The sequence below is a fragment of the Ovis aries genome, chromosome X (genome assembly GCF_016772045.2).
Source record: "Ovis aries strain OAR_USU_Benz2616 breed Rambouillet chromosome X, ARS-UI_Ramb_v3.0, whole genome shotgun sequence".
NCBI lineage: Eukaryota > Metazoa > Chordata > Mammalia > Artiodactyla > Bovidae > Ovis > Ovis aries.
The window spans coordinates 86,207,659-86,224,174 of record NC_056080.1 but is presented as its reverse complement, the minus strand read 5'-3'; the positions used below and the strand labels follow the sequence as shown (position 1 = coordinate 86,224,174).

General features: G+C 55.7%; 1 protein-coding gene and 1 pseudogene across 2 annotated transcripts in view; both read right to left on the bottom strand.

Annotated features, from left to right (window-relative positions):
- Positions 1-1,706: 1,706 nt before the first annotated feature.
- On the bottom strand, positions 1,707-11,795 carry LOC121818371 (melanoma-associated antigen 8-like; annotated as a pseudogene).
- Positions 11,796-11,913: 118 nt separating this feature from the next.
- TMEM185A (transmembrane protein 185A) overlaps positions 11,914-16,516 on the bottom strand; it is a 42,603-nt gene continuing 38,000 nt past the window's right edge. For both annotated transcript variants that reach the window (XM_027962797.3, XM_042242486.2), the window contains 3 exons: positions 15,292-15,468; positions 14,685-14,808; positions 11,914-13,516 (listed from right to left, as the gene is read on the bottom strand). In XM_027962797.3, coding sequence (XP_027818598.2) covers positions 13,272-13,516; positions 14,685-14,808; positions 15,292-15,468 — 546 coding nt within the window. In that variant the 3' untranslated portion in view covers positions 11,914-13,271. The remainder of the gene's footprint in view (positions 13,517-14,684; positions 14,809-15,291; positions 15,469-16,516) is intronic.

The window sequence follows — 16,516 nt, the reverse complement described above, 5'->3', positions numbered from 1 at the left end:
GGTCCCCAGTCTCTCTGAGACCCGGATGTCAGGAAATGCCGGCATGTGCTCATCCCACCCTATGTGCTCCCTGAGCCCACTCTGTGATGGGGTCCAGGTTCCCCTCAGTCTTTCCTCAGGGTCCTCACCCAGACTTCTTCAGAACCTAAGCTCCTCCCCTTCTCCTTCTAAGGCCCGCCCCTTTAAAGCAGGTCCCCAACTTGTCAGAGACAGGGATGCCAAAGGTAGGACATACTGCCAAGTGCTCATGCTGCCGCCAGGGATGCCTAGGGCTGACAGCAGGGGTGGGATCTAAGGGGTCCTTGTGTCCTCCTCAGGGTCCTCATCTTGAGCTCTGGAAGGTACAGGATGTCCCTGAGTTTACCCAAGGCTGGACCCTTACACCAAAGCCCTCATTGCCCTGAGACCACAGCTTCCAGAGCTGCTGGTCTCCTGGGCCAGTGGAATGCCTCTACGAAGAACATGTGAGGTGCACACTGGGATATGAGAGCCCCTGGTGCTGGGGTTTCACCTTCCAGGGACTGGACAAACTCCACATCTGTCGTTGCATTAGCTCCCCCACTGAGTAAGATATATGGCCCTGAAACCAGAGGAAACAGTGACCCCACCTACCACCACTCCCAGTGACCCACAAGGGAAGTTGTGCTTCTGGTCCCCCGAGTAGGTTCTGCAGTTCCTCAGCGGGGCTATCTAGCCGTTACCCACTTCTAACTATTTACATTTGACTTCACATTATATTAAGGCAGATGGTCAGGCCCTGGGACACACTAAGCACATTTGAGTTCACACTACCCAGCCTCATGTGGCTACTGGTTACTCTATTAATGGTGGTGACAGGACATGCTCTTCCCAAAGGAAGATGGTTCCCCCAGGAGATATCATAACAGTCCTACTGACCTATGAGCCATGGTTCCCACCTGGCACTTTGCGCTCCTCTCCATAGAGGTTCAGGCACCAGTTCCCCATCCACATGTCTCCTCTTCTCCTGACCCAGCCCTGCCATGTGATGAAGGGAAAGGGAGAGACGGATGGACCCCAGAAGGAGGGCAGAGGGTGAGGCCTGTGTGGTCTTCATGTAGCTCTGCCTTGAAGCTCAGCTCCAGACTCCTAGGCTGCATCCCTGCCCCTTGCTCCCAGGGCTCTCCACCCTCCTCAGTCCCTCTGGCTGTACCACTCCCAGGATACCATCTGCAGTGCCCAGAATCCAAAATGCTCCTTCCTCTTCCACCCTGTCTACATCATAACTATTCCTGGAGGGCTCTAGGAAGAGAGTAGTTCTAAAAACACCCACCTTCTGACTGTGCCACTGGGAGGAGCCCAGGTCCTCACCCTTGGCCCTGAATGGATGGCACCTGGACAGAGCTTCCATCAGTCACTCATGCAGGAGCCCTTCCTGCTTCTTGGGAGCTCAGCCCCATGGATGTGGCACCACTTGCATCCAGAACATCTTTCCACCCCATCCCAGATACCAGCACAAATGGGATGTGGTGGTGTCCTGTTTCTCCCAGTGTCCTCACTGCTAACACAGGGCCTTCCACAGAGCAGAGGACCCATGAAGTTCTGAGGAATAAATGAACCAGTGAGAAGGGGGCTATTAATCTCATCTATTTTCTTCTACTCTCTTAAATAATAACCTGGCAAAATCCGAGTAAACAGATATGGATCAGCTCTAGAGAAGGACAGACAAAAACTATAAGGATCAAGAATTCACTACAATCATTTTTTATTTTCCAGTTCTTCCACCAACTATATACTGCTAGTAAGTTCACATATCCAAAATAGTTGTGATTCCAATTCCATGTTATCTTGCTCAGGGTCACAAAATAAAATGGGAGACTTCCCAATCTCTTTTACAAAACAGCAAAACTCTGGTCCTTTAACTGGCTAAGTACAAATACATGTGTGATCAATGTCATTCACAAAGTTAGATACTGAAGTTTATTAAGGCTTAAGCTGAGAAAACACATTGGAAAAATTCATAAAAAACAGAGTTTTATTTCCACATCATCGCAGAGAAAAGGAACACAAAGATGTTATACACAGGGTTCCCCAGTGGCCCATGCCATCACTACTGAGAAAGCTGACTGCTCCCTCTTCAGTCACAGAGGGAAGGATCAGTTTGGCAGCTTCTCTGGGTCAGGACTCCTCTTCTCCTCCCTCACAGTCTCTGCAGACAGGGGTGGGAAGGCTCTGGAAAACCTTTGGCTGACTCTGAGCAGATACTCCGTGACTTCCCACTTGTTGGTCTCTGCATAGGCCCAGGGACCCCACAGGAACTCGTATTGATGAGGGTCGTTGTCAGGCATCTGCTGGTACTCCAGGTACCCCTCCTGCACCCATACGTGGGTCAGCAGTGGCCTGTGCTCCCCAAAGATGCATTGCTCACTCCTAACACACACTCAGTCTGCTGAGTGTTCCCCAGACTTCCTCCACAGGGGCATGGTCTCCATTCTGCATGATCAGGCTGAGGACGAGCACCAGGAGACCAGCCTTGGGCAAGCCCTGCCTACTGCTCAGCATTGCATCACAGGTGAATCCCAGCGTGGAGACCATGATGTAGATGTGCTCCATGGGGTCCACCTCCTTCACCTCAATGCCACAGACCAGCTCCTTGGCCTGATACTTGAAGAGCAAGAAACTTCATCAGGTTAACCAGCATCTCATTCAGAGCTTCCTGGGACAAGGCTACTGCAAGGGAGACTGGCGGGGAGGAGGCCAAGGCGGATGCAGCCTCCCCCTGCCTCAGCCCCCAAGAGTTGCTCCTCTTCCGGGTCCTGGGCCTTGCCTGGGTCCTGAAGGTCTTCCTCGGGCTTTCTTAGCTCACTCATCTCGATCCCAAGTGCAATGCCTAGGATCGAAGCACAGACAGGAATAAGGCAGGGGGACAGATGGGGACCATGGGCCTGGGGGAGGGAGAGGATGAGAGCGGCCTCTGCTGAGAACCACGTCCTGGGCAGTCTGACACAGACCATGTACAGGTCTCCTCTTCATGGGTGCTGTCAGTCCCCTGGCTACCTGAAGGAGAAAGTGAGGTGGCTCCTCAGAGTACAGTCAGCACAGCCTGAGATTTCCAGGGCTGACAAGGTGTGGAGATTAGGCCCTTGTGGGGTCCCCTATGTTCTGGGATGGGGAGCCCCTGGTGCACACTCAGGGTACCCGCCTCACCTTGACTCCTGGCACTGCCTGGACCTCTTCTGTTCTCTGACCTCTGGACATGGTCCTCAGACCTCTGCCTTCACCTCCTGGTTCCTGGATCCCCTGTGAGAGAAATGGAGGGTACACCACAGGGGTGTCCTATAGCACAGCCCTGAGCCTTCCGTGACAGTACAAGGGGTGGACTCTTTGAGGTCCCCCAGGTGTGTGGTGGGTGGTCCCCTCAGGGCTCACTTGTAGTGCTCACCTTTCTCCTGGCACGACCTGGTCCCACCCCTCTGGGGGCCTGCATGGAAACTCAGAACAAGACCAGAGTCTGAACAGAAAGCACTAAGAGTCCCTACATGTGGCCGCACTGCCCAGGGCCTCCTGTGGGTCCTCAGCTCCTCCTCACATCCTGCCTGGCCTCCCAGCACTGACCACAGGGGCAGGGGTCTGCTCAGTCCTCCCTTGGTATCTGGCAAGTCCACCCTCTGTGGACCTGAAGCCTCAGCCCGCCGCCTGATCGCCTCAGGTCTTGAGGTCCCTAAGTCAGAGGTCAAGAAACTGCTCACCCTCTTCACCCCACTCTGCGGCCTCCAAGACCTCCATCAGAGGCAAGGATCCCTCCCCATGTTCGGGTCTAACTGCCTCATTCCTTCCTCTCATGGAGCCTGGGCCTCAGGCAGGACCTGGGTTTGTCCCGTCCTCCATTTTGAGGCCCTGCCGCTCCCAGTCTCTCTGAGACCCGCACGTGAGGAGGGCAGACGGGCCCAGTGTGCGCTTCTCACCCCAAGGGCCCCCGCGGCCGACTTCAGGGGCGGGGACTGTGGGGTCTCTCAATCCCCCCTGGGGTCCCCTCAGCTCTCCTCAGGCACCTCACCTTGCCCCCGGGCAGGACCTGGATTCCCGCCTCTCCCAGCTGAAGCCCCACGCCTTACACCAGGGCCCCATCTCTCGCAGACGCGCGAGTCAGGGAGTCAGGCCACGCCTGCTGCACTCACTCTACTCCACTGTCGCCCTGGACTGACAACGCAGACAGGCTCTCGGAGGTCTCCTCTGACTGGGGCCCAGGGTCCTCTCAGTCCTCCCTCGGGGTCCTCACCTAAACGCCTTCAAAGCCTAAGAGTCTCCCCTCCAATCTCTGAGGCCCCGCCCCTTATGTCACGTCTCCAGTGTCTCTGAGACCCCGAGCTCGTGCCCCCACGAGAGTCGCCCCCGACTGACAGCAGGTGCCGGGACCTGTGGGGTTCCCTGTGTCCTCCCTCAAGGTCCTCATCTTGAGCCCTGGCAGGTCCGGGGATGCCCCTTGCGTTGACTGGAGGCAGGGCCCTCACACCAAGCCATCACTTCACTGAGACCCCAAAGGGAAGTCTGTGGGCACGACATCAGGGCTCCAAGCCCAGGGCTTCCCAAGCTGAGATGATGTCCTGGGCATTCCTCAAGCCTCCTCCTGCTCTTCACTTTGCTCTCAGCAGGTCTGAGCACCACCCTCTGTCCCTGACCTTGCTCCCCTTAGAACCAGGCCTCTCCAGCCAGGAGCCCGAGAAGCAAGTGGGAGTAGGGGGCTCATCCCCACAACCCTGCCAAGGCTGAGAGCAGTGATGACCTGGATTGTCCTGGGGCCCCAGAGCCCCCTCAGGGTTCTAGCACAGCTGGGTTCCTTCACTCTGCTGACCTGAACCCGGGCACCTGACCCAGGCCCTCACTTCACTCCCATTGGGATCAATGACATTACATCTGGACGCCACGCCCCAGGGTCCCCCAGGGCTGTCAGGAGGGCCGCACATGCATCCCCTGGGGACCCTCAGCCTCCTCTGGTCCTCACCTTGAGTCTTAGCAGAACGTGGGCACCTCCCTCTGCCCACCTGCGACTGCGTCCCAAAGACAAACCCGAATCCCCAAGTTCACTGATGAAATGAGGGGGGTGGTATCTCAGCCTGACAGCCCAGATCAGGGTCCCCAGGATTCCCAGTAAGTGTGGAGTTGTGTTCTATGAGACCCTCTGTTCCAGGGTGACTGGACACCCTTGTCCTCTCTCAGGAGGGGGCCTCCTTAAGCCTTGAGAGAGGGCTGCAGTCCTAGCACAGATGCTAGATGGGGGCCTGCTGCACCCATTACATTGGGGGAGCACAGGGAACCACTCACCTTCCCATGGGGGCCCCTCAGCATCACCAGACTTTGGAAATTTTTGTTTAAATGATGTTGTTTTAGCTGAAGACGGTGAGGAGTGGCAGGTGAGTTAGCAAGAACTCAGCAGCCTGGAGATGGCCTTTGGCCACTCACAATGGCTTCACTCTCCTCTCTGCAGGATCACCAGAGTTGTCTCCTTGGTGGCTCTCTCCCCACTGGTCTGCACCGATGCCCCCACCATGGGCCCTTCTTGTGCAGAGTGGCCAGAGGGGCTCTCAGGGGCCAAGAACTTGTGACTCGTGGGTTCTAAGTCCCCACTGGCCTGACTTTTTCCCCAGAAAGGAGAGACATTTGGGAGGAGAGTGGGTGGCTGGCCTGCCCTGCTCCTGGGGCCCCTGAGGGCCAAGGACTCTGCCTCAGTGCAGTCCAGCCCAGCCCCCATGATGGCCTGACTGCCCCAGCCCCCTCAGCGGCCGGAGGTGCTGCCTGAGGAAGGCTTGGGTGTCCCCAGATTTCCTGAGGGCGGGGATGTGCAGAGCTCGTCATCTGGTGGGATTTGCATGGGGCCTCGGGGAGCCCCCTTGCTGAGACCTCAGACCTTGGAGATGGAGACCTTCCCTCTCTTTCCAGAGGCTCAGAGGATGGTTGAGAACCTTGCTGCCCGGTCGTAGGCCTTGCTTGTGGGGTCAGGCGTGGAGAAGACCCAGACTATGCTGTCTCATCAGCCTTCCGTGCTGGTTTGTAGCTCGATTCATCCCAAGGCCTTTCCTCATGACAGTTGCCACAGAGTCCCAAGCGGTTCCTCCTGCAGAGAGCTAGCACTCGAGAGCACGGCCAGCTTGGCTCACCGCACGCTAAGCCTTATTTCTGTCATCCAGAAATCAGCCTTTTTCAGCCTCCCCACCTCATCCCTGTTTGGCCATGGCACCTCCCTTTGTGAACGGACAGAGCAAGGGAGCCCAGGGGCCACTGAGGACCCAAAATGAGCACTTGGCTGAGGGAGGCTCGGGCAGGGCTGGGGGAAGTGAGTTGCCCATGGATCACTGGCTCCCCAGGGTCTGCCCAGTTGGGCCTCCGGGGTCACCCTTACCTAGTTGGAGCACTTGTGAGGCAGGGCCCCTCTCTGAGACACCCTGTCTGGTTGAATTGCATTTCCACTCTCCTAGACACTGTTGCCTGTGTGGCCCCGGGGACAGAACTAATTCTGTGCCTCTTGAGCCACCTGGCCTCTCCTCTGGTGACCTGGGCACACCTGGGGCTTGAGACAGTTTCACTGCCCAGGACCAGCCCATCAAGTCCATGCTCCCTCCCTACACTCCTGCGTGACCGTAGGCTGCTGCCTCAGCCTGGCTCAGGAGGACGCGTGCTTAGCCACTTCACTCCACAGACATCAGTCAGAATCTACCAAGGACTGAGCAGTGGGAGTGAAATACCACATGGGTCTCTTAATGTCAGGCAGCCTTGATTTTGTAAATAAAATGTGCCTTTTGTGACAAGCAGATGACTTGAGATTACAATCTGCCCATCTCTGTTTTCTCTGTAGGTTTATAGGTAAGCAGGTGCCACACATGCTGAGGTTTCTGGGAACGTGGTTTTTAAATAGCAGCATCTGCGTGTGATTCCAGGTCAGGAGGCATACAGAAGTCAAGACAAAAATAGAACGAAACCTTCTGAAAAGGTAAGGTGTTCCCGAGGCAGTGCACCTTCGTAAGGGGCTGCATTTTGGCTTGGAAGTGAGCAGACTGTTCGGGTGTCATGGCAGCTCAGTGCTGGGGCTGACCGAGCCCTGGCCTGCACTGCCCCAAGTCCTTTCTCAGGGCCTCCTCTGCCTGCGCCAGACTGCCAACAAGGGAGACCCAGCCTTCTGGTTCCGGTGGACTGGTGTGTGAGCTCTCCCCTTACCTGACCTCGGAGTTCTTGTCTCTGCAGTGCAACCCTCGAGGGCCATTTGCTATGCTCCTCAGGACAAACTTTCTTTTAAGAGAAAACATGTTATGAACTGGACACCCCAGTGATCAGAGGGTGCTGAGGTGTGACGCCCTCGAAGTGCTCAGCTGAAAAAGGAAAAGCAAAGAGAAACAAGAAAATGACACCAGATGCGGGCCCTGCAATGAAGCCAAACCTCGGGCCTGGTGTCCAGACACCAGCGAGCCCCCACACTAAACACCCACAGACCTCGAGCAGGGGCTGCAGGCTCCAGCCCTGTGGGTCTCAGGGCAGTTAGGGCTCTGTTGGGGCCCCCGACAAGGGGAGGCTTAATTTCTCCTCATCTAGCAAGTGAGGAGCCTGCTGGACAGTGTCCCTGTGCCCATGAAGCCACTCTGCCAGGCTCTTGTCCAGCCCTTGATGGGTCTCTTCAGTGAGTGGGTGCAGACTGTCTGCAGGACTTCCCCAGGTGTGCACGAGGTGCCTGCATTGTGCCGGGGGTGAGTGGCCATCTGTCTTGCCTTCCCGAGCAAGCAGCTGCCTGAGGTGACTCAAACACTCAGCCAGGCCCAGCATGGAGGCACTGAATACGTGTGCTGGGCGGGAAATTCCTCGTTTTCAGCCTCTTTATTGCCCTGCAGTGTTCTGACCATAGGGCCGCCTCTATCTGTCTGAATAGGGTGCATGTTTGGGGTCCTCTGGGGGCGCACCTGAAGGGGGTGGGGGTTACGGGAAAGAATGGCTGGAGATTATGGGAAAGAGGGGCTGCCTGAGCAGTAGTAGAAGGGGTTCAGGGCCTGAGTGGTCAAGGTCAAGTTGGGGTCTGGCCTGGCAGGCACGACGGGCATCCAGATGGCGCACAAAGGTACCAGCATGGCCACTGGGAGCTGGCCAGGGGGCAGGTTGAAGATTTGGGTGGGCACAGTGGTGGGGCCCACCACCACCATGGGAGGAGCCATCTGGACAGGAGGCCAGGTGAAGCAGAGCCACTGGCTCTCGATGGGCAGGGCCACCTGTCAGGACGGACTAGAGAGAAAGGAACCTGCGTGCTCTTGGGCTGCCAGGTCTCAGGACCCATCAAGGGGAGCAGGGCTGCTGTCCCCAGACCAGCAGCAGGGGCGACATAGGTCCCTGCCAGGCTAGTGGCGGGGACAAGTTCCAGGTGGCTCGCAGTCCCCTGGGCAACCTCAGGGCAAGGTGACAGGCCATCCTGTGGCTACACGGTGCTGGGTGCAGGAGGGACACCCAGGGCTGCAGGCCTGCCCTTCGCCTGCTGAGACACAGACTTCACGCCCACTCTCCTCTTCATCTTCCCCAGGAGGTGTGGGCTGTCTCTCTTAAACTGGGGACTGCAGCAGAACTGTAACTGGGGTTCACCGAGAGAGAGAGAGAGAGAGAGAGAGAGAGAGAGAGAGAGAGAGAGAGAGAGAATAGCAAAGTCCTAGTATCAAAAGGAGGCTTACTGAAACCAGCACCCTCCTGGCTAGGCTCCTGGGTGCCCTCACCCAGCCATCCCCAGGCCTTATGGAGAAAGTGGGACCCTGTCCCACAAGAGGCAGTGCCCCAGCTTGCCCATCCTCAAGACTCACTAACTCACCATGACCTCTTGCCCTTGGAAAATGACTCAGAGTGGCCCAAGGATATCCATACAAGGTCCTGAGAGGGGACTTGGCATTTGCAGCGGGCAGACTGCAGAAGTTTCTCTGCTTTCTATGCAGGTGTTGACCCTTGGCCTGCACTTCCTCAGCTGAGCAGGACACTTCCCAGGAAAGGACCTGTGCTTCCCTGCACTAAACTTCTGCTCCACAGCTATGGGAGGCATGTGCTTAGTCAGTCGTGTCTGACTCTTTGCGACCCCATGGACAATAGCCCGCCAGGCTCCTCTGTCCATGGGTATTCTCCTGGCAAGAATACTGGAGTGAGTTGCTATGCCCTCCTCCAGGAGATCTTCCCAACCCAGGGATCTTCCCTCCCCAGGTCTCCCACCTTGCAGGCAGATTCTTTCTGGTCTGACCCACGAGAGAGTCATGCGGGCACACAAACTCCTCTCCCTGCCTGCCTCTGCCCTGGGCCCATTTGTGCCCTGGCTGGAGGACAGGAGGCCCAGCATTTGAGCAGTGTCATCTCTTTCCTTGGTGTGACTGCGATCTAAGGGCCCATGAGTCAGCGGTACAGAGACACCTGGCCCCCGTGTATCCTGACCTGATCCCTACTGTGCATTCAGCTCCCCTCCGGCATCTCCCACAGACATCCCCACTGGAGAAAGAGAGGAGGGGCAATGACTTCTTTGTGCTGAGAATGGTCAGGCTCTCCCCCTCACAACTCCCCAATGCAGCATGCACACTGGCAGCTCCGGCAGTCACGCTGGTCCCCAGTCCTGTTACACACAGCTTTCACGCTGGCCCTGAGGTTGGCACCCACCCTGCCCCCAGGGCCCAGCAGGTACTCCCCCACCCTTAACTTGCTCAGGACACAGACAGGCGGCTCTTCCATGAGCAGGCTGGTCAGGCAGAGGGAGGTGAGCACATTCTGGCACACTTTGCTGAATCTGTACAGACTAAGCTGGCAGACGAAGCTCTTCATGCAGTCTGTCTCAAATACCTTGTCTGAGCCACCCTCTCCAAAATGTCCTCGAAGAGCTCCTCATTCATGCCTATGCAAGTGCTGTCTTCCTCCCACCAGATGGACACAAAGCGGTGACTACTGACGATGGGAAAGGGGAGGGAGAGGAGACTGCCCTCTTCCCCAGGCAGGGCACCACACTCGGTGTGTGGCCTCTTCAACAAAGGCTCTTCGCTCAAAGCCTGGAAAGCATTCTCTTCCAGCAGCAGCCTGAAGCTGTGGTGGCCCATGGGCACAGGCTGAGCCAGGGCTACCGGAAGGTCCACAGGGAGGGTCACAGCTCCCTGAGCCGAGGGCTGGAGGCCCTGTGTTTGGAAGAAAGGGAGCCCCCCGGAAGCCGGGCACCCTGTCCATCATGGGGCCCTCCTTGTCTGCAGCCCTGTGGAGGGTGGTGCACCACTCCCTCTTGGAAATGGGACAGTGCAGTGGCCAGGAGCAGTCCAGGCTCACAAGGGTGCTCGGCCCCTCATCAAAGGCCTTTGCTTGCTTGGGGCTGACATTACAAGGCAATCATTAAGTGACCTAATAAAGGGCTGCTGTACCCAGGCTGGTCAGCGTGTCAGCCTCCTGGTCCACGCTCATCATGGCAGTGGGCCCCATGATACTCGTGTATGGGCGTGAAGTCTCAGGCCGAGCACTTGTGCGAACTGGGCATGGCCTTCTGGTCCTGGAGTCCCAGGTCTGGGGAGATGCACACCGAAAGACGTGTGACCCTCAAAGTCAGCCCATCCTCTGTGTTCCCAGGTGCCTTGAGGGTTCTGGATGGCACCCTTGTGCTCAAGCACAGCCACATCCAGGGTGGGGGTCCATGGCCAAGGGTACAGCCACCTGGCCCTCTGTGCACTGTCGCTAGCTGGGCACCCAGTCCCCCACATAGACCCTCTCTGGGTCCTGCCACTGGTCTGTAGGAGTCCAAGGGTAGGGGCTATAGAGGCTACAGATGAAGTCCCAGGGACACAGAAGGACGGGTTGCCGTCCTCTGGGCTCTGCAGCCTGCCCATGTCTACCCCAGGCTGGCCTTGCTCTGCACACCATGGTCCCAGGCACATGGGAGGGGGTGGTTGCCCTGGGCCTTCACACAGTGTGGCTCTTTCTTGTGGCTGCCATCCATGGGAATCCCATCCAGCTGTGTCCAGGCTGTGAGAGCTGCCATCCTGCTCTGGGGCCTGGTGCTCTAACATCAAAGAGGCGGCCATGCAGGGCAGACCACACAGGCGGCCCACCCCACTAATGCCCCCCACAACTCTGCTCTTGGGGTTGAAGATCTTCCCGAGATTTCCAGAACCAGAAATGCCTCTGACCTTGAAGTGTCAGCCATCTGGCCCAGGAGTCCGGCTCAGTGGGTGAGAGAGAGGGCTCGGGTGAGGAGATGCCAAGGTGGGCACGGCTGCCCTGCTGATCCCCAGCTGCCTGGCTTGCCCACTCTGAGCCTTTGCTTCCCCACATGGGTAATCCTAGGGGCACCTGCCTCACGGGGTCCTGAGGACTCAGGGGAGGTACAGGAGGTGGCAAGGTTCCTGACACGTAAGTCTGCCATGTGGTTATGGGGAAGCCTGCTGTGTCTCACAGCAAGTCTGCATCTAAGGCGCATAAGCACTGATCTCCCAGTGGACCTTGGCTCCGTGCTGGAAGCCTCCTGTCACCAGCGAAGGGTGGGCTTCCTCGTCAATTCTTGCAAACTGGGGGCTGAAACACCACCTGAATTAAATGTTTCTAGACACAGCTTGAGTGAGCTAGACAGAATTGCCCAGTGTTTCCCTTAGACAGAAGCCCTACTCAGTGCCCTCCCACGTGACTCAGGGATGCCTCGGACCCCTGAAAAGGCGAGTTCCATTTTAGACTATTTGGGATCCTGCAAACACTCTCGGCTATATCCTTAGCTGTCAGGATTGTGGCAGGGCACCCCCTGCCAACAGCTGAATCCCCGGGCCCACCCTTTCCTCTGTGTATGTCCTGGCTGCCCCTGCATACTCCTGAGAGATGCTCACCCACCCCTGCTCCCCTCAGCTGGCTGTGGCAGCTCGAGATTCCCTTTTGTGCTGGCCAAGAGAACTCCCAGCATCCTGGTCCACATCTAAAGTAAGACCTGCACAGTGCACATGGAAAATGAAGAACTAGTTTATTGAACAGCTAAAGGGGAGGAAACGAGTAGACTGGGCTACATTTGTTACATACCAAGCAGGAAAGGCAACACCATTCCAAGTGTCCCCCTGAAGATAGCACAGGCTTGCTCCAGGCTGGTGCCAGGATGGAGTGGTGGGTGCAGTGTACATCAGCGGAGCCTGGTTTACACAAGGTAGTAGCTGCCCTCTCTCCCTCTCTCCCCTGCTCCTGGGTGACAAAGCCAGGGCTCCTTTTACCCTCTTCTACTCATGGCCATCTTGTTTGCATCACATCTGCTTTTTTCCTTCTGACTCTTGGCTATACCCCAAGCTCCTAGCTAAAAGCACAGGCCCAGCGTGCGATGGACAGCAAGCCCCACATCTCAACCTGTGCACGCTGCTGGACATTCCTAGTCTTGGCACCCTTGTCCAGCACTCCGGTTTCCAGGCGTGCTTTACGGCTTTCTGCAAGTCAGTGTTCCCAGTGTGGGAGAAAAAGTACAAACCATTTCTTGCTTACTGTGGTGGTTCTGGCAGCAGCAGCTAGTATGTATATGGAGAAACTGAAGAGGAGATGGCAATGTCCCATGAAGGGGGTAGCACTCCAGTGGTCAGGACAGGGGTGTGGTGCTACTGGCTTCTACTTCTGCAACAGAATGTGTATGTCTCCAGTACAAGCTTGTAAAAAAATACTTTAACAGAATATACTGTACAGAACTAGGATTTAACACGGTATATTACAACGCTAAAATATTTGTATAAATACTATACAGGCACGGAGTCACTCCATTAGAAAGGGCTCACCAACGGGGTCAGTAAAAACCCAGAGAGAAATGATGTGCATGGCAGGAGCACGGCCAGTCACAGTGGTGTGGGTGCATGTGAGGCCTGAGGCCTAGTCAGGGGCCCTGACCACACCACAACAGGAGTTTCTGAGCTAAGTGGCCAGGCTGGCTTGGTTCAATAATACATTTTTCAATAACACTTTTGACGGAAATTTTCACTTAGAAAACCAGCTGTGTGGCCATTCCTTCTCGGGCCCAAGCCAGCTCTGAAGGCACCTGCCCACTGGGAGTTGCTTCCTCTGTCTCCATATGCTCCCTCCATCAGGTCCAAAGCCACTGATGTGCACCCTACACCACGCTGCATGTTCCAGGCACCTGCCAGCTGCATGTCCCGTGGCGGTGAGTCACTGGGTAGGCATTGAGTGCAAACAAGGCATGAGATAGAAGTCCCTGGAGACCCAGCTCCAGCTTCAGTTCAGGGTGGGAGGGAGGGGGTGAATGGAGAGGCAGAAGAAGGTGGAAAAGAGGGCGGGCCAGGTGCACTCTTGATTTGCTCTGGGAGCAGCATGGTCTAATCTGGCATTTCGATATTTAATTTGGGAGGTGGGAGGACGTATTTCCCAGGGCTCTGGGTGATAACCACCCGGGTCTTCTTTCGAAACATAGGAGCGATCTTAGGAGGTTCTGGAACTGGTGTTTCTTCAGTTTCCTCACTACCTTCATGGTGGAGGTCGTAGGAGATGTTTCCATATTCTCTCAAAAACGGGCAGATTTCAAGCAGAAACTGACAGAAATCCTTGCGAATCCCAAACCACCCTGAAACAGAAGAAATGTATTTTCTCAAACACTAGCCTCCCCTGAATCTCAGGTTGCTTTTCTTTCCTGAAGAGATGTTTTCCTTGTATAATGTACTGCTTTATGCTGATGTCTTAGAATGAAGCCTGAGCTAGGCCTTAATACCAACAAGGACCAGAAGGATGCCCTGCAGCTCTGTGGCTCTGTAGCTGGGGGTCCTGGACTGGCAGCCCCCAGGATGTCTCCCTGGGGCCTGTCAGGAATGCGATTTTGGGCCCTGGTCCAAACCTCCTGAACCAGAAACTCTGTGTCTGGGGGTGGGGTGGGGGGTGGGGTGGGGTCTTGGGACTCTGATGGGTCCTCCAGCTTGAGAACTATTGCCCTAGTGAATCTCAAATGCCTATGGCACCTAGGCAATGTCAACCACTAAACCTTCCTGGCCCAGGAGAAAGGCATGTACAACAAGGAATGTCATCCAAGAAAAGGGTTTCTGTCACCCCTGGAGTCTGGGAAGACAATAGGTATGTGTTGGTCCAGGCCAGCAGGTGGCCTGAGCTCACAGGGCCACCTCAAAGCTCCTTCTCCAAAGCCTGCTCTTCCTGTCTGGGTACCACTAAACCATTAGGTCAGTGCTGGCTTTTCTTGGGTACAACATCTTGTCACATTAGCTTCGAGAAGGGTGTGTTCCAGGGTTACATGCAAAGGAGCTCAAGGACTAGTGAGGAGAGACTTTTATCAAAGAGCACTTCTAAACAGGTATCATTACAGTGGAGAGGGAGAGCGAGTGAGCCAGGAACCACTGCTGAGAGTCAGTGATATCAAGAATGATGCTGCCAAGAGTGAGGAAACAGATCCCAGAGGATGTCCAGAGTTTGGGAGATGATGCAGATTTTCACTGAATCTTCAGGAGCCCCAGGCTAGAAGGGATAATGTTTCCCATGTCACAGTGAATGGACTCAGAGAGGCCACCCGCCATGCTCAGTTCTCCAGTCACAGGATTAACAGTGCTCCCTTTCCTGGAAGACTCTAGGTCTTCTCCAGTCCTAGCTTTCCCAGGGAAACTCCTTGACTGGGGTCCTCAGGTTCATTTTTTCATAGAGCAGGGCCACACACACCCCCATATAGCCACACACCAGACAGAGACGTGCACACCCACCATTCAAGGACTTCTGAAATGCTAAGTACATACAGTGGTTTCCGCCTTTCTGTCCGAAGGTGGTTGCCATCAGAGTGATCAAGGAAAGCCAAAGAGGGACAAATATGGGAATACAGGAGAACGCATTGTGGCCGTCCAGCTTATGAACCAGCAGGATCTAAGGAAAGAGAAATGGTCAATGTTCTGTCAATGGAGCGTCTGAAAACGGACCCTGTCTGAAGCCAGGCTGCCCACCCTCGTCAGGCCTCCTAAGGGGGAAAGGTCACCTCACAGGAGATAACGGAAACCCTCCATTCTGGGGGAAAGGATGAGAAGAGCTTTCACATGGCTCTTCAGGACGAAGCAGAATCCATCCACCTAGAAAATTTCCAACATCTGGCTTGTTATGGGAAACTCTTCCTGGTGTTTCTTTTTTTCAGAGAAGTCAACAGTGCCCACTCTCTAATTCTCCACAGGGCTCAAATACCAAAACACCACATCCAACTTTCTCTTTCTAGAAGACAAACCAATACATTCAGATGCATGGTAGCAGGAAAGGTCCACTTCCCACTGCCAGTTCCCAGGCCTCCAAAGAAAGGCAGCTCCACTGTCCTGTACTCCTTCCAAGCCCCGGGGGAGCACAGTCTGCCAGAGAGCTTACCTCGAAAGTGAGGAGTGGCACGACGATGGTCATCCAGCTTAGTGCCATGGTGATGTGTGTCCTCCTCTGCTCTGCGATCACATCCATGGAGCGCAGGAACAGGACGGACCACACGATGTAGTAGAGGACCACCAGACACAGAAAGGACATGAGAATCCACAGGGGGACACACACGACCTGAGGGCAGGAGAGAAGAAAGGTCTTTAGAGGAGGCACGGCTGACTTCATCTTGGATCTCTGCATGTAAGTGGGTGCCAGGCCTGGATGTGGCCAGTGTGTGAAGAGGATCCGCTGCTCCTGGTGGGATCCTCCGCAGCCGGGGCCACCCTCAAGGTGGAGAGCAGCCATTTCCCTGAATCTTGAGCTCACTCAGCTGGCCTGCGCTCTGCCCACCTCCCTTCCACCTGCCAAGGGTAGTGAGGCCGCCCCAGTTCACGAGCATGTCCCCTCTTCCCAGGCACTGCCCATCCTGCCAGGGGTTCTGTAGCCAGAGGCTGGGGATCGTGCTCCCTGGCAACTCAGGCTGCCCAGGGGACCCAGGCCCTCCATGAACTTGCACATTGAGGCCAGGAGGCTTCCCTGCTCCCTCGCCCAGACGGGTTCTGTGTCTGTTGCTGTCACATCAGAAAGACTTCATTTCACCCCCCATATAAGCCCAGAAGATGAGTCCCGGGGGCCTCACCAAGCTCCCTCTGTTTGACCTTTTCCCCCTTCTCGATGGCCCCTTGGGTACATCTGTCGTCCCTTTGTTTTCTGTTGTGAAACAGTAAAATTGACTGTTTTCTATTGGTGGCCAGTTCCATGATGGTTCATACACGTATGTATAGATCTGTGGGGCCTTGGGCGAGACAGAGGATAACTCCCTCACCATGCCACACTCTCTCATGCTCTGTCTTCGCTGTGTCACCAACTTGCTCCAACCCCAACCCCCAGAAGCCACTGCTCTGTCCTCTAACACAACACTTTTGTCTCTTCAAGAATGTGACAGAGATGGACTCATACAGCATGTCACCTTCCAAGGCTGCCTTCTCCCACTCAGCAGGACATCTCCGAGATGCTTCCAGGCTATTGTTGTCTATCTACCGGTCACTGCTGAGTGGTGCTCCACTGGATGGATGCACCCAAGCCTGTTTATCTGCTCACCCTGGGAAGGAAATGCGGGTGCTTTCCCGTTTTGGGCTGTTGCAAATGAAGTTGCTGTAAACATTTGTGCCCAGGTTTCTGT